This window comes from Sphaeramia orbicularis, chromosome 19, assembly GCF_902148855.1.
Source record: "Sphaeramia orbicularis chromosome 19, fSphaOr1.1, whole genome shotgun sequence".
Classification (NCBI taxonomy): Eukaryota; Metazoa; Chordata; class Actinopteri; order Kurtiformes; family Apogonidae; genus Sphaeramia; species Sphaeramia orbicularis.
The window spans coordinates 11617083-11636465 of NC_043975.1; the positions used below are offsets into that span (position 1 = coordinate 11617083).

Sequence of the window (19383 nt, forward strand, 5' to 3'; positions counted from 1 at the left end):
AGATAGATAGATAGATAGATAGATAGATAGATAGATAGATAGATAGATAGATAGATAGATAGATAGATAGATAGATAGATAGATAGATAGATAGATAGATAGATAGATAGATAGATAGATTGATTGATTGATTGATTGATTGATTGATTGATTGATTGATTGATTGATTGATTTACTTTATCAATCCCCAAGGGGAAATTCAAACACAAACATGTCTACAAAATTGGTTAATTTCTTTTCAAAATTGTCAAAGTTCTGCCTCCTTCCTCATTAAAGACATTCTTGTAGTGTCACTGGAAAGGCCTCTGGTGAATGAATTCCTCCCCCCTGGTGGATTATCCATGTATTGCATGTATCTAATTGTATACATCAGGTTTTGCAAGAAAAAAACTATCATACTGATCATGTAGAGGGCTTCAAAACTTATGTATCAAATATGATACGTTTGGTGTTATAGGGTTAACTCACTTGACTGATCATGTGTTTGCATTACAGCCATTTTAGAAGATAAACAACAACGGAATACTCTACCTCTTCTACTGTCTTAATTAGAGTCATGGTGTAGCCTACAGTGCCACCTACTGGTGATGCAGTAGAGCCATTATTATTGAAAACAGTTTATGGAAATGCACTGAATTTGAAATGTCGTGCTTTGAATTTTAATTATTTTAGCATTTAATGGAAACACGGCTATGCTAACCTCACAAATACACTTTTTGTCATAAGAATTCATGCACTTATTATGAACAAATTCCCCATTAATGCGTAATAAGACAAAAAAGTAGGAGTCTGTGATGATGTATTAGGGGACAAAAGCCAAATTGGGGTGATGTATCCATGCAGGGATGCCTAAGTGATGTCAAGCTCCTCAGGACTGTAAACCCTGCACCTGCTGGATGACCAGGTGCGCTACAGCCAGCAGCTGCAGGTACTTGTTGGTAACATATTTCCTCAGCCGTACCTCAGCCAGGTCCTCTTTAGTGAAGACAAAGCCCATGTTTCATTTAATGTGAGGGAGGAACATCTGAGACTCTAGCTGCTGCTTCGAGGGTGGAGTCTGTGGAATCCGATGACAACATAGACAAGAAACAAAACCAGATACAGCTTTCATACTCAAACAAAAAACAACCACAAACATTTTAGCCTTCTGTCTGACGGGATACAATCAGCATTCGTTCCCATCAAATGAGTCTGCAGTGGTCATGTATATTTATCAACCCCAGCGATAGAAACACAACACCTGGGTACCCCCCCCCCCCCCCCTCCCTTTTTTTTTCACCTTTTTCTGCTTTAACATGCATCATCAGCTGCAGATTCCATCCGTCTCTGTTCATGCAGCACTCAAAAAACAGTTCAGTTGTGTTGAGTTTGAGAAAGACTCACTGACCTTTCTGATGCTGTCTACTGGTCCCTGTTTTCTGGTGTTTGTGACATTGAACATGACATTCAAACAATAGAAAGGTGAACTCGTCCACTGGCAATGTGAGGTAATCTTTCCTTTTATAGTCTCCTAATAACTAAGCACTTGTCCAGTAAATACCCAGTAAATCATAGGATGCTGCACTGTAAGATAAGTTGAGTTTACTTTAAAAATTTGAGGAAACCGGTTGCCTTAAAAAAATTTAGGTAATGAGTAATGAAAACTTGAGTGTATTAAACTTAAATGCTTGATTTAAATGGAATTGCTATTTTAACCCTTTCATGCACAGTGGTCACTCCAGTGGACAGTTCTTCTCCAGCTGTTCTCTTGTATATTCATGGGTTTTGTTGTTTCAGTTCCATATCAGCCAACACAGTGAACACTTACGCACCGTCCAATACACTGCAATTTATACAATTATTGTAACGTTGCTGTTCTTGATAAACCTGATCTGCACTAACATGTTTTAGTGTAAATAGTTGCTAATTGTTATTAAACAGTAATTAACAGTTTTCTGAAACAAAACTGGGTTTTTTTGCATGTTGAAATGAGTAATAACTAGTATTAGAGTATGATAAAATGTGAGAAAACATCAGATTAGCTGCATTAAAAATGTTTTTCTTTAATAGTTTTCACACAGTGTATCACTTTCTGATGATGAGCTTTAAATACATGTTTCTTTGCTTCAAAAATTAAACACATGGTGTCCAGCAAAGTGGACATTTTTGTAACTCCATGAAAAATAGGTTTATAAAAAAAAAAAAAAAAAAAAAAAAATCAATTGCATTGTTTTTTTAATGCCTAAAGAGAAATAAAAACACTCAAGAAAAAAATATTGACTAAGGTTCTCATAATTCATGGATGAAAGGGTTAAGTATAACACACTAAATGCCAAATTAATTTAACTTAAAATTTGTCGCAATGTCAATTGCTTTGTATGATCATTAGACTTAATATCATCAGTGCATTTTACTCAATTCCAGGTTGATTTTAATTAAAATATTTCTCAATATAAATTGCTTTGTATAATTATTCAACATTGTAGCATGGATGGAAGTTGGGCAGGAAGTTTGGTCAATGTAATTTGCCAGTACAGGAAGTGCTTTTAATTTGGCAAGGCATAAAGATGTACATAGGGTAAGAATACATATAGATGAACAGGAAAGCCATTGTTCAGCCTACACTGTAAGACCGGATAAGTTGAGTTTACTTAAAAAATTTGAGTAAACCAGTTGCCTTAAAAAATGTAAGTAATGAGTAATGAAAACTTGAGTGTATTAAACTTAAATGCTTGATTTGAATGGAATTACTATTTTAAGTACAACACACTAAATGCCAAGTTAATTTAACTTAAAATTTGTTGCAATGTCAATTGCTTTGTATAATCACTAGACTTAATATCATCAGTTCATTGGACTCAATTCCAAGTTGATTTAAATTAAAACTAGTGATGTGACGTTCACGAACAAATTGAATCTTTTGAACGGCTCTTTGAAATGAATGATGGGAACCGAGTCTTTGTAAAGAGCCGTTCATTTTAATTTTTTTTTTTTATTAATAACAGTGATTAATCACTGTTGTGTTTTGTGCAATTTTTTCCGTATGTTTACACACATTTACTGTTCTTGTTCTGAGGGAAAATGCACTACAGTTGTTAAGGTATTTAAGTAATTGCAATGATAAAGGGCTTTTGTGTTTTGTGCATTTTTTCTGTATGTTTACCAACATACTGTTCTTGTTCTGAGAATTGCACTACAGTTCAGGTATTTAAGTAACTGCACTGATTCATTACTGTTGTGTTTTGTGCAGTTTTTTCCCGTATGTTTACACACATTTATTGTTCTTGTTTTGAGGAGAATAAAATGTTATTTCATTAGAAAATATTTTATTTTCTTCTTCATTTTTAGGCGACAGACTAGTCTACATAATGTACCGTGATGTTTTTTGTCTAATTCCAGCATTTGTCTAATGTCACCTCTCATGTCATGGATTTAGCCCACACATTTGAACTAACTCTTCTTTTTTATGGTAAAATAACACTGGTCAACAACAAATTTATTGTTTAAGTTTTTTGAGCTGATTTAGGATAATTTTGGTGTGCTGAATCCAAAAATCACATTAATTTTGCTCAGTCAGGTCAACTTTCTGAACTATGCTACATATTGGCTTTTTAACATTTTTGCTTACATTTATGGGCATTTTCACATCATATGATACAAAATTCTTTCCTATTTCTTGCAATAAACGAGTTCTGAAGACTTTACTTTTGCCAATTTATGATCAATGGTTTTTTTAATATTACAGGTGAATGAAATGGCTTCTACTAGAAGATCTTGCAAAAATAAGCCTGACGTATTCTGCTACATCTGCGCTGAATACACCATTGTACTTAACAGGAATCAAGTCACAAGTTTCATAAAGTGTGCTTACCAATCTTATTTTAGTATTAATTATTATATTTTGTGAGAAGATCAAATTTTTCAAAATCAAATTAGCAAAAAAACTTGACCTGATTGAGAAAAACAGATGTCATTTTTGGATTTAGCGGTGCAAAATGGTCCTAATTCAGTTGAAAAAACCTAGACAACTTGCAAAAAACATTTTTTGTAACCCAGTGTAATATTTACTGCCGTGCCAATTAAACACTTTTAAAAGGTAATGTCAATCATCACATGTAGCCTATTTAGTCATTAAAACATTAGTGTTTCAAAATAATGTAAAAAACATAAAAGAGCCAGTCTTTTGAACGGCTCTTTTCAGTGAACGGCTCCTGATTGAACAACTCCCTTCAAAGAGCCAAAAGTCCCGTCGCTATAAATTTAAAGCTCTTGGGGAAAAAATTTGCTTTGTTTAATTATTTAACTTAATATATTGTAGCGTGGATGGAAATTAGCTCAATGTAATTTGCCAGTACAGGTAGTGCTTTTAATTCATCAAGTCAAAAAGTTCCTTTAATAATAAACAATTGTAGATGAGCCGTAAAGCCACTGTTCGTCCTATGGCTCTGACTCATGGTGCAGCTCTACAAAAATACAAAAACAAACACAAAAAGGTCAATAAACACTGCCATACACACATTAAGTCAAAATTAACACTAACACCACAACCCCGCTGAACCCCTGCACATAAAAATAACACATTTTCAACAACATGCCCAATACCCACAATGAATGAATGAATGAATGTTTATTTCAGTTAAATACAAAATACAAAACATATACATATTAAAAAAAACAACAACAAAACAAAACACACACATATTAAAAAACAAGCAAACATAAAATTAACACATTTTGTAACTGAAAAAGGCAGAAGCTGAAGCCGGAGGCTTATTTCTGCTTCTCCTATTCACATCCTTAATTCACCTCTACACCCATAGTTGCAGCAGGTAAATACTTAAACACAAATTATACTACATTCAGTGTTATAAATCATTTTGTAATCATATTACTTTCATAGCCCTTCAGAATTTGACAAATTAAAGTCTTAATGTAATGCAATGCGGAGATAAAAAGGTGTGGTCATGACTAAAACTTAGTGATATAAATCCATTCAAATTAAACGTTTTCTTACTTTTGACTCTGTCTACAAATTAATAGAATATACTTAACATTTTATAGTAATGGAATAAAACTTAAATCATATAAGTATATTGTAATTAAAGCATTTTAGTAAATGCAAAGTCTTACAGTGTGTTGGATGGTTACCATTCTGTGAATATGTAGGTAAATACACTAAAATCAGTTGAAATACTTAACAAAACAACTCCTCTGTTTCACCTTGGATAACTAAATTGATGCATATTTGTTTCTACTATACTGCATATTGTCTTTTATTGTATTACCTTCCTTAAACTGGTAATAACTAAACTGTATTAGCTGAGTTTTTAAGCAGAATATCTCTGTTTTATTTTCCTCAGTACTTCCATATTTATTTACAAGTGCTAATTACCTAACAATGTATACTGGGTGAAAACATAATAATTAGGAGACTGTTAAAGGGAGAATTACCCAGTGTGAAAGGAGTGTGTAACACTGCAAAAACTGTGAATGTTTGGCCAAGGATGTAAATATTTGATTTGTAATATAATAATATAACCATATTGTCTTGTATTAGTCAAAGGGATGAGCACATTCTGCTTGGCTTGATCCAGAACAAGCTATTGTGAAACACCACTGTCACCACAATGACCAACTTAATTATGTGTATTTATTCATTTCATTAGACTTAATCCTCTTAAATTGAGAAGTTGCCCCTCTTAAAATAAGAAAAAAAAGTCTAGTTTCTCTGCTGGGGCATTATGCAAACTATTATTTTAGCTTATTACTGGTGAAATATTAGCTGCAATGTCGTATTAAAGAGGTTAAATGGAGCATTGATTTTCCAAACTCTCACCAGCAGAGGAAAGAACACACTTACAATTAACAAATCCACCAAAATATAAACACTATGTATCCGCAGACTGTCTCACTCACCGAATATAATAAATCTCGTCTGTATTATGGTATCATTAAGTTTTCTTCTTCAAAATAAAACTCATAGCCATATATTTTGACAGTCAAAATACCACTGTCTTATACTGTTCATGTACTGCATCAGCTGATAGTTTACATGATAGCTCTGTTAGCTTAGCTCTGTTTTTTAGACAGAAAACAGACACAGTAAAACCACAAATCACCTGTGTTTTCTGTATGGTTTATGTTGTCAATAGCTGCATTAAAGATCTGTTTGAAATCGTCCAAGTAAGGTCAGAATTGTCACAGTTTAGTCTGAACCGTGGATCAACAAACGGCAACTTAGCAAAAACAAGTGGTACCAGGCACAACAAACCCCACCCATTGCTCATATTGTGGCTTATTTTGGCATCGATCCAGCTGATGTCATCATGTCTATGCCTGTGCTGATGTCAGCATATCAATTGCCTCTATATATGTGCCAAGTTTAACCCTTTCATACATAGTGGTTACTCCAGTGGACAGTTATTCTGCAGCTGTTCTCTTATATATTCATGAGTTTTGTTGTTTTAGTTCCATATCAGCCAACACAGTGGACGCTCATGCATCATCCCATAATACACTGACATTCATATCATTACTGTAACTTTGCTGTTCTGGTTAAACCTGATCTGCACTAACATGTTTTAATGTAAATATTTGCTAACTGTTATTAGACTGTAAGTAACAGTTTTCTTCATCAAACAGTTATTTTTTTTGTGCATATTATCTCCATGAAGTGAGTAAAAACTAATATCAGAGTATGTTAAAATGTAAGAAAACATCAGATTAGCTGCATTAAAAATGTTTTTATTTCATAGGTTTGTACTGTATATCACTTTCTGATGATGGTTTCTTACCTTCAAAAATTGATGTTGTTGTTCTTGCATTGTTTTTTTCAGGCCTAAAGAGGAATAAAAACACTCCGGAAAAAAAATCTCAACTAAAGTTCAAATAATTCATGCATGAAAGGGTTAAAGTAAATGGAAACAAAATTGATGTTTTTACAGACGTGAAATTTCGCACATTCTAAGTAAATGGGGAAAACAAAAAAGATTTTAAAAATTCATAAAAAATTGGAACTCTGATCTACTTTTTCCAAAATGTAATCACATCTATTCTGGGTCACTGGCAATATATAAACCCAATTTGGTATGAATTCAACCTGGGTCTATTTGCTAACTGTTAACTGTTAACTTGCTAACTGTTATTAGACTGTAAATAACAGTTTTCTTCATCAAACAGTTATTTTTTTTGTGCATATTATCTCCATGAAGTGAGTAAAAACTAATATCAGAGTATGTTAAAATGTAAGAAAACATCAGATTAGCTGCATTAAAAATGTTTTTATTTCATAGGTTTGTACTGTATATCACTTTCTGATGATGGTTTCTTACCTTCAAAAATTAAAGGCATGGTGTCCAGCTGAGTGGACATTTTTGCTGATTGAAAAACATTTAAATTGCATTGTTTTTTTCATGCTTAAAGAGGAATAAAAACACTCCGGAAAAAAAATCTCAACTAAAGTTCAAATAATTCATGCATGAAAGGGTTAAAGTAAATGGAAACAAAATTGATGTTTTTACAGACGTGAAATTTCGCACATTATAAGTAAATGGGGAAAACAAAAAAGATTTTAAAAATTCATAAAAAATTGGAACTCTGATCTACTTTTTCCAAAATGTAATCACATCTATTCTTGGTCACTTGCAGTATATAAACCCAATTTGGTATGAATTCAACCAGTAGTTTTGCTGCTACAAAAATTTGAAATTTCGCCCATTATAAGTAAATGGGAGGAAAAAAAAAAGATTTTAAAAATTCAGAAAAAATTGAAACTTTAACCTACTTTTCCCAAAATGTAACGAGATCTACTCTGGATCACATGCAATCTATAAGTTAGAGTGTTAACCAACCAACAAACAAACAAACCAAACCAATAACAATACCCCTTCCCTCCCCTAACCCTAACCTTAACCTTAACTTTCTGCCTTCAAAAGCCTCAGAATCAAACTCACCCATGTAGAAGAAACGCTGCCATTTCAGCATCAAACTCCATTCTTTTCATTTAGAGCTGAGTCCAGCGGTGAAAACTTTGTCACATTCTTTGATTCTGAAAGTTGTTTCTTATTGGTTCTCATTGCATCTGGTTACATTCTGATGTTTTAGTCAAAGGCCCTGCAGTGTTAGTTTTCCTCACCATGGGAAGACCACAGGAAGAGTAGCTGATGTCCTGCATCAGCTAATGGGGATCCTAATAAAGAAATACATAAATGGGAGACCGGCAGAGTGACTCACTACTCCCTCTAGTGGTCACATATATCCTCTGACCTTGTAAATAAATTCAGTTTGTTTTTCTACAAACCAGTGCATTGGCATCTTTGATAGAACTTCACCGCTCTTTATTCTAAACACTCCGATGATAATTTTAGGTCATTTTTTCTAATGTTCGAAAGTAGAAATACTAAATATAGCTCCTTTAAGACAAAGTTAGATACATTTTCTTAAAGAAGTGATATTTTGCTTTTTTTTTAAAAAAAATGGGATTATACATTTCAAAACATTTCCCTGTGGTCTACATAAACTGTAAATGCTATGCTTGGGTCTGAATTCTTCATTAATTCAACTCCTCAGGTCCATCTTCAACCCTATTTCTGAGTAATGACACCAGAAAGGTCATTTTGAGTGCTGGCCCTTTAAATGCAAACATACGCTCTGTCCCGTTCAGCCACTTGTATTCATTAATACAACCAATAACTGAACATTTTAGGTAATCAGCTCAAAGTTTGGACATATTTTCAGTTTTTACTACAACCGCTGCTGCTGACAAACAATTATGTCGCACTCTGAGAAAGGTTCGTCGGAAGTCTTGACCTAAAATGTGCAAATGTTGTGATGTAACTAGTTATAAAATGTAACAAATTAAGCAGGAATTAAAACAGTTTGTAGAAATCCACTCGATTTTTGCCAAAATGAATATAAGTATAGCTTTGCAGCACCTGGAGGGTTCAAATTCAAACTTTATGAACTATTAGGGTCCAAATACACAAATAAATGTACTAAAGACTAATAAAAGTGAGCTTAGCAAAATATAAGTCTTTTAACCTTCCGGTATCCGGGTGCGCCTTTTAGGCACACTTTGCACTTCATTTTAAAAAAACTTCACATTATTTTTCACAATTTAAATAAGGTTAGAATTAAAAAGTTGTTCATTTTTGCATGATCTTTAAAATTCTGGCCACCAACTAAAATTTGCACATTGTATCCATCCATCCATTATCTTCCGCTTCTTCCAGGGCCGGGTCGCAGGGGTAACAGTCTACAGTCAGTTTGTAAACAAAAGAAAATTACAAGACTAGCATCTGTCTCCCAAGTGTGTCTAAAACGCACTATTTCTTCTACTTGATATGTATGATTAGGGCTGACCTGGATTTACAAAAATAAAATCAAATTAGAGCAGAAAAATAAATCAATATATAATATTTAATAGTTTGATTTATAGGTGTGCATTTTACACACACTTGGTGACAGATGCTAGTATTTTTGAACATTTGACCTAGCGCCAAAAATAATAATGCAAATTAACCAATGTTGGAGTTAATCATTGACATATGCCAGGCTGCAAAAATCAAATAATATGTGATCCACTTTTTATGTAGTATATTGAAAAAAACACATTTTTTTGTGTTTTTTACATCTAAAAAAATAGTTTGTTTACATTACAAACATGGCATTTAAAGGGTTAAAAAATGTGACAATTATTGAGTATTTGGTATTTTTATTTACGGCTCAAGTTGATAAAAAAGAAAAAAAGTGTAAAAGAATTAAAAACAAACTGTATGAAAATTTTTTTGACATTATTCCACAAGTGTGCCAAAAAGGCACACTTGGCGCTTAGTAAGGGCCTTGCTGGACGGGATACTGGAGTTTTAATATATTTCCAGTAAAAACAAGAAAATATTCAGAAACATCACCGTCAATCAAGACATGATAAAATGAGGATGTGTTGATGTTTCATTCTCAAAAAGTCAAAGGTCGTCTTTGCTGCTGCATGGTGAATCCTGGCCGTTGTCCAACACTAGACTCCTCTGCGCTGGAATCATTCCACCATTCACTCACATATTTCACTATTTACATTTTGTTCGATTCTTTCAAAGTCTCGACTGCTTGTATTGTACGTGTCTGCACAGACAGGGATGTAAAATTCAACTTGACTGGTTCACAGAGGCGCTCGCTTTAGTCTCAACCTCACATTAATTATGAAGAAGCATATGAATACATGATTGAGACTAAGAATAAGTGAAGCAGGGTGTTGGAAGAGAGAAGTTTGAAACCGCAACTACTGAAAATAGCGACTTTAGCATTAATGCAGAGTTTTATACCATTTTAATGCAGGACCCCCTCCTTTTACGAAGACCTTTTAGTTGTCTCCGGTAAACCTCATTGAAAAGCATTTATCTCCTCTTTCGCTCATTCATTCCACTTTGACTGAAAAACAAATGAGCTGGGTTGCCGTCTGAAAAGAATTAATGGAGTGAATTATTACTACCTGCGAAGTCTATCTGCGGCGACAGGCTTTTTATCTTTTTCAATAAAGTGCTTCATTTACAGAGTCACTCCAGAGATGAGAGAGACTGTGTCGAATAATGGGTAATAAGCACAGCCACAACCATGCTAAACCATCACAGCATCATTAAGTAGCAGCCTCAGAAGACACGCAGCGGTGTCTAATGCCTCTGCTCACTGAACACCATGTCGATCAGTGTGAGAGGAAAACACGCAAGAAAGAGCGATTTCATAAAGCGGGATGCTCTGGGTAATCCACAAGTTCATAAGAAATCCTCATTGTTAAGTTTATTCAGCATAGAATCCAGAATAAACAGCATTAAGGAGGAGTAAAGTACAGATAATTAAATAAATAAATAATGTAAAGTGCTTTAGATGCCTAAAAAAGTACTATAGAAATCCAATCTATTATTATTATTATTATTATTATTATTATTATTATTATTATTATTATTATTATTATTATTATTATTATTATTATTATACTTAATTAGTTATTTTAAGTAAATTTTGCTGGAGTTTATTTGTACTTTACTTAGATCCATGTCTGGTGCTTCTATGAAACTGGCTTCATTTTGGTAAAACCTTTTTAGACCCAATAATAAAAGGTAAATTTAGACATATTTCCCTCCAGGATGTACCAAATGATGACCTCAGATAAATGCAAAAAAATATTGAACTCCTGCTCTGAGCCATCGCAATATTAAAGAATTTTTAATAAAGTATTGGGGCCAAAAATGGGACCAAAATTGGAACATGAAAAGCTACCAACATGTCAGTGCATTTAATCTTGAACACACTGTGTGAAATTATTACATTTTTACATTATTACATTTTGGGAAAAGTAGGTAAAAGTTTCCATTTTTTATTAATTTTTTACTTTTTTTTTTTTTTTTTTTTTCCATTTACTTACAATGGGTGAAATTTCCTATGTCTATAGCAATAAAACTATTTGTTGAAATCATACCAAATTGGGTTTATAGATTGCCAGTGACCCAGAATAACTGTGATTACATTTTGGTAAAAGTAGGTTAAAGTTCAAATTTTTTATTAATTTTTTGCATTTTTTTTCCCCCCATTTACTTATGATGGGCGAAATTTCAAATGTCTGTAAAAACATCAATTTTGTTTCAATTTGCTTCAAACTTGGCACATCTATAGTGGCAGTGGATATGCTGACATCAGCACATGTATAGACATGATGACATCAGCTGGATCGATGCCAAAATAAGATACAATATGTGCGAGGGGTGGAGTTTGTTGTGCCTGGAACCACTTGTAAATTTTTTTTGGTCAATAACAACAAAGAAAACATAAACCACTGCCGCTGTGAAGTCCATGTCTAAGATTTACAAATATTTAGGAGGATCTACATACAGAAATTGACTATAATATACATAATTATGTTTTGTTTAACCCTTTCATGCATGAATTATGAAAAAAATGATCAAGATTTTTTTTTTGTAGATTGATTTTATTACTCAAAATTAGGCTAAAGTTGAAATGCATTTTGAACTTTTTATTTATTTATTTATTTTAATATGGCTTTATTAAGAAGATATTTAATATTTGAGTTTTGGCTTTTTTAATTAACCATTTCATGCATAGTGGTCACTACAGTGGACAGTTACTCTACAGCTTTACTCTTGTATATTCATGGGTTTTGTTGTTTTAGTTCCATATCAACCAACACAGTGGACACTTATGCATCCTCTCATTAACTCCAATTCATACCACTATTGTAACTTTGCTGTTCTTGATTGGTTCTTGAGTGGAAATCAATTGTTAATATTTATTTTTTGCACATTATCTCCATGAAGTGAGTAATAACTAGTATTAGAATATGTTAAAATGTGAGAAAACATCAGATTAGCTGCATTAAACATGGTTTCATTTCACTGTTTTCATATCACTGTATGATATTGGGTTTTAAATACGTGTTTCTTTGCTTCAAGAATAAAATTCATGGTGTAGCTGAGTGGACATTTATGTAACTCCATGAAAAACAGGTTGATTTAAAAAAAAAAAAAAAAAAAAAAAATCAATCACATTGTTTTTTTTTTTTCATGCCTCAAGAGGAATAAAAACACTCAGGAAAAAAAAATCTTGATTAAGGTTCTCATAATTCATGCATGAAAGGGTTAAATAATTGCCTATATTGGAAACATCATGATGCAATAGTTTTTTTCAGACACATTTTTTTTTTTAAATTATGGAAAGTCCTTTGCGTTGGACAGTTGTTTTTTGTTTGTTTTTGGGGTTTTTTTGTATAAAGATATGACTCCTGTCTACAAATGTGGACAGAAAACCCATAGCTGGGTCTTAGGAGGATAACTTTGTGAGATCACAGAGCAGTCCAAATTCTAAAACTAAGATGACACTTCTTTTCATTGTATTGCTTAAGGTCGACGGAGGGGAAACCCATGTGGTTTGGAGAATATTGCCTTTATAACCCTTTGGAAAATGAGCTTAAACTATGTGTCCACAAATATGGACGTCATGCATGAAAGGGTTAAGGTGTAAACCAGAGGGCGGGGACTCGAGTCACATGACTTATTTTAAGTCAGGCTTAAGTCACAATTTTTAGAACACGAAACTTAAGACTTATTTATCTTACTTAATACAAGCGACATTAAGTCATCCTTCCTAGAAATATATTGATTAATTATAAAACCACTGGAGAAGTAGAAATGTGTCGTTACAGTTGCATGTAACAGACAGAGTAACTGTGGCAATAGAAGTATTAGATCCATTAGTTCAGTAAAAGTGATGATACACAAGAAAAATGACTGGATTCTAAAAGTTATTCCATTAAAAGCAGGTTATGTACAAAATATAAAATGTAAAAAACCAGTCACTGTCAATAATATGCATGTTTTAGACTGCTATTGTGTTGATTTCAGCTTCAATTTAATGTTTTTTGAGTGAAGAAACAGAGAAAATACTATCTGTGTTCTCACTTTGGAACCGTGTAGACCTATACAATACTTCAATACATGTAAATAATTCAGGTGAGATGCAGTTTCTCCGCTTTTCATCAGATTTGACCCATTTAGACGTTCAAAGGCTTCGTAGTGAACACTGAAACACCATCTGCAACATTGATTCACAAGTAAAACCCATGTAGTTTAACATGACAGCAGCTGTAGACACTTGTTTTTATGTTCAGTTCATAATAGACAGTGGTGAAAAAGACAAAAGACAGTTTTCTTTGGGGTTTTTTTCTGTTTTGATAAAATAACATCTGAAGCGTTTATGAACATACATGATCAGTAAAGGAAACATAAAAAAATACATGATTGTTAGTGAAAAATGCTAAATGCAGATGATAATATTATGATAAATGGGGATAAATAATTTAGGAGAGATGGAAAAATTCACTACAAAAACAGTTCTAGATATCTAAAGGTTAAGATAGCTGTTGCATTAACCCGTAAAGACCCAGTGCTGCTTTATATTCAGTTCCTGCATTCATTTTTCTCTCTATTTAGCTTTTCTTAAGTGATTTATCACCATTTATTCTAATATTATCCTCTTTATTTTACATTTTTTCTGTGTAAATCCCGTATTTTCCTGTATTTAATTCACTGATCACATACAAGTTCATACAAGCTCAGCATAAAATCCAAAAATATTATATCAAAACATGGAAAACTGAAGAAAAAGTGTCTTTTTCTATCCAATTTCTCATTAAATGAACATAAACCAAGTGTCTCCATCCACTGTCATTGATCCAACTCCATGGGTTTTACTGGTGAATCAGTGTTGTAGAGGATGACAGTGTTTCCATGGTAACTACAGAGCCTCTGAACGTCCAAATGGGTCATATCTGATGACCATGAAAAGATGAATAACTGTAGTTTACACCAATTATTTGGATTGATAGGATGAATTGAACAACAGTTATTAAACATTTTAGATCAGTAGATGGTTTTGCATTCTCATTTCTATGTATTGCAATTTTTCTTTTATCTATTTGTTTACTTCTTTGTATTTTATGCATAGTCTGTTTTATCCTCTGCTGTACAGTGTCCTTGGATGTCCTGAAAAGTGCTCATAAATACAATTTATTATTATTATTATTATTATTATTATTATTATTATTATTATTATTATTATTATTATTATTATTATTATTATTATTATTATCCCTCCGGTATCCAGGTGCACCTTTTAGGCACACTTTGCATTTCGTTTTAAAAAACTTCATATTATTTTTCACAATTTAAATAAGGTTAGAATTCAAAAGTTGTTCATTTTTGCATGATCTTTAAAATTCTGGCCACCAACTAAATTTTACACATTGTAAACAAAAGAAAATTATAAGACTAGCATCTGTCTCCCAAGTGTGCCTAAAATGCACTATTTCTTCCACTTGATATGTATGATTAGGGCTGACCTTGAGTTACAAAAATAAAATCAAATTAGAGCAGAAAAATAAACCAATATATAATATTTAATAGTTTGATTTATAGGTGTGCATTTTACGCACACTTGGTGACAGATGCTAGTATTTTTGAACATTTGACCTAGCGCCAAAAATAATAATGCAAATTAACCAATGTTGAAGTTAATCACTGACATATGCCAGGATGAAAAAATCAAATAATATGTGATCCACTTTTTATGTAGTATATTGAAAAAAAAAATTTTGTGTGTGTTTTTTGCATCCAAAAAAATGGTTTGTTTACATTACAAACACAGCATTTAAAGGGTTAAAAAATGTGGCAATTATTGAGTATTTGGTATTTTTATTTATAGCTCAAGTTGATGAAATAGAAAAAAGTGTAAAAGAATTAAAAACAAACTGCATGAAAAATTTTATGACATTATTCCACAAGTGCGCCGAAAAGGCACACTTGGTGCTTAGTAAGGGCCTTGCTGGACGGGATACCAGAGGGTTATTATTATTATTATTGTAGTTGTTGTTGTTGTTGTTGTTGTTGTTGTTGTTGTTGTTGTTGTTGTCACCAGTGGCAGTTTGGGTCTTTATGGGTTAAAATAAATCAACAGTTGTCGTAATATCTCTGCAGGTGAATAAGACAGAAACCTCTTGAACAACTTTTCAACTTTTATTTTTAAGAACCAAAATGTGCTTACCCCATTAGGAAAAGTTTTTTTTTTTTTTTTTTTTTTTTTTGCTTAGTACAAGACAATTCGATTATATTTATGAACATTTGTAGTCGGGGCTGTTTTTGCATATTGCATATTGAAGCACCTTTCTAAGACTCTTTATGTTGGTTTTTCCTTTGTCGCCTATTTGCAGTAAAAAAAGAACGCTCAGGGCAGTTGGTGGAGTATATAGCACAAGAGGTAGAGAGAGAAAATCCTTCTTTTACACATTTTGTTGACTCCACCGTTCGGCTATTTCTGTTTTTGTTTTTCCAGAGTCAAACAGTCGGGGCAGCTGGACGTCCATGAAAGCAGCTGTAAGCCATGTCCCGTGGCCGCCTCCTCACCTGTATGCGGCTCTGACGGACACAACTACGCCTCCGAGGTAAAGAAAAGAAAGAAAAACAACCTCCCTGAATGCATTCACTACCTTTTCTTGTCTTTTCTTTTGGATCTGCCTCTTTTTTTTGTTTTTACCTTTTAATGCAGGGGTGTCAAACATGTGGCCCGGGGACCAAAACTGGCCCGCCAAAGGGTCCAACCTGGCCTGTGGAATGAATTTATGAAATGCACAAATTAAACCAAAGATATTTAGGGGTCATATAAAGCTCTACTTTTGTCTCAAGTGAATTGGGCTGGTAAAATATTAACCATAATAACTTATTAATAACACTGGGTTACAAAAAAATATTTTTTGCAAGTTGTCTAGGTTTTTTCAACTGAATTAGGACCATTTTGCACCGCTAAATCCAAAAATGACGTCTGTTTTTCTCAATCAGGTCAGGTTTTTTTTGCTAATTTGATTCTGAAAAATTGGATCTTCTCACAAAATTGATTATATTTTTGTGACTTTATTAGTTGATTTTTTATATAGTTCTCACCCAGAATAGGTTTTAAGAGAAAAAAAAAATCATTTTCTAACAGGATTCCTGTTAGGTACAATGGTGTATTCACCGCAGATGCAGCAGAATACGTCAGGCTTATTTTTTGCAAGATCTTCTAGTCGAAGCCATTTCATTCACCTGTAATATTAAAAAAAACATTAATCATAAATTGGCAAAAGTAAAATCTTCAGAACTTGTTTATTGCAAGAAATATGAAAGAATTTTGTATCATATGATGTGAAAATGCCCATAAATGTAAGCAGAAATGTTAAAAAGCCAATATGTAGCATAGTTCAGAAAGTTGACCTGATTGAGCAAAATTAATGTGATTTTTGGATTCAGCACACCAAAATTATCCTAAATCAGCTCAAAAAACTTAAACAATAAATTTGTTGTTGACCAGTGTAACGATAACTCCAAATTTTCCCTCTTTGTTTTAGTGTAAAGACATAATATTGTTAAAATTGCACTTATTTTTCACAAGAATTTTCAGGTTGTTCATGTTATTCACATTTTCTAAAAGGATAGTTCATAGATCCAAGCATTTTCATCATGTAATTTTTCATTTTTCATTGTTTTATTTTACTACTCTGGCCCACATGAGGTTATAAAGAATTGTATGTGGCCCTGAACCAAGGTTCTAATAGTTTTGGATTTTTCATTATAGTTTAGTTTTATTTAGTTTTGACTTTTTTCTCTCTAATTCAGTTCATTTTAATTCATTTTTAGAGCAGGTTTGCTAGTTTATATTAGTTTTCGTTATTTTCTAAAGGCTTAGTTTTAGTTTAGTTTTAGTTTTTTTCAAATCTTTTCTCTTCTTCGCCGTCGAATTCAAATAAATCCCAGACAGGACTCTGCTGCTTTCTCCCAACTTTAGTCTCCATGTTTCCAGGTAGAGTGGGAATGAGAAGACGACTGTAAACGACAAGTGACGGACTGTTAAATATCATATGGTGCCAGCAGCTAAAATTGCTCGAGGGAAATAAATCGATTTCATGTCAATCTGACACTGACAAAGACGAAAACGAAGGGAATTTTATCCATAATTTTTTTACGTTTTAGTTAGTTTTGTAAACACACAATACAGTTTCAGTTAGTTTTAATGTTTTTTTTCTTTGAATTCTAGTTATTTATTTCAGTTAACGAAAATGTTTTTACAATTCTAGTTGTCGTCTTTTTGTTAGTTTTCATTAAGGATAATAACCTTGCCCTGAATTAAAATGAGTTTGAGTGTTTACATGTACTAACTATCCTTTAAATATGTGAACATCCACAAAAAACCTGAAATTTCTTTAGAAAAATATAAATAAAATGCAATTAGGTTCTAACTTACACGTGATAGTGGATCTACAAATACACAAAACATTTAGTAACAGGTAGAATATTGTGATAATCACACTTATTTCAGGTTGTATATATCCTTATTTGTTGTACATATTTGTCATAAAGTTAACTTTTGTATATTTCAGGAGTTTTAGTAGTACTCTACTACTAGTCTACTCCACTCCACTGCTATATTTCAGTAGTTTTAGTAATAGCATATATATAGATAATATTTTATCCTGTAGCTTTTTCACATGCTTACATTTTGTAGTACTTTGTGTGATATTCTTATATAGTCTTTTTCTGCTGCTAAACTGATTTTCATTGCTCCTGTGATGGTGAAGATAACGATCTATTCTATTTTGACTTTTTTACATAAAAACAAAAGAAAACTAAAACGGAGTAGTCATTATTTATAGGTTGTTTTGAGAGTATTTTACTGGTCTGATCCACTTTACTTCATATTTGTGTATGTGGCCCCTGAACTAAAATGACTTTGACACCCCTGTTTTACAGTGTTTACATGTACTAACTATCCTTTAAATATGTGAATAACATGAACATCCACAAACAACCTGAAATTTCTTTAGAAAAATATAAATAAAATGCAATTAGGTTCAAACTTACACATGATAGTGGATCTACAAATACACAAAACATTTAGTAACAGGTAGAATATTGTGATAATCACACTTATTTCAGGTTGTATATATCCCTATTTGTTGTACATATTTGTCATAAAGTTAAATTTTGTATATTTCAGGAGTTTTAGTAGTAGCATATGTAGAGTTAATATTTTATCCTGTACCTTTTTCACATGCCTTTTAGTATCTTGTGTGATATTTTTAGTCTTTATTTATTTATTTATTTATTTATTTATTTATAAAAGTGTTTTTGCTACTAAACTTTCATTGCTCCTGTGACAGTGACAATAAAGATCTATTCTAATTTGACATTTTTATATTAAAACAAGTAAGAAAAAATATTTATTAGGTTATTATGATAGTATTTTACTGGTCTGATCCACTTTACTTCATATTTGTGTATGTGGCCCCTGAACTAAAATGACTTTGACACCCCTGTTTTACAGTGTTTACATGTACTAACTATCCTTTAAATATGTGAATAACATGAACATCCACAAACAACCTGAAATTTTTTTAGAAAAATATAAATAAAATGCAATTAGGTTCTAACTTACACATGATAGTGGATCTACAAATACACAAAACATTTAGTAACAGGTAGAATATTGTGATAATCACACTTATTTCAGGTTGTATATATCCCTATTTGTTGTACATATTTGTCATAAAGTTAAATTTTGTATATTTCAGGAGTTTTAGTAGTAGCATATGTATAGTTAATATTTTATCCTGTACCTTTTTCACATGCCTTTTAGTATTTTGTGTGATATTTTTAGTCTTTATTTATTTATTTATTTATTTATTTATTTATAAAAGTGTTTTTGCTACTAAACTTTCATTGCTCCTGTGACAGTGACAATAAAGATCTATTCTAATTTGACATCTTTATATTAAAACAAGTAAGAAAAAATATTTATTAGGTTATTATGATAGTATTT

General features: G+C 32.2%; 1 protein-coding gene across 1 annotated transcript in view; it reads left to right on the forward strand.

Moving 5' to 3' along the window:
• LOC115410479 (testican-2) overlaps positions 1–19383 on the forward strand; it is a 190633-nt gene that overhangs the window by 134109 nt on the left and 37141 nt on the right. Inside the window, 1 exon segment of the mRNA XM_030122132.1 lies at positions 15868–15976. Coding sequence (XP_029977992.1) covers positions 15868–15976 — 109 coding nt within the window.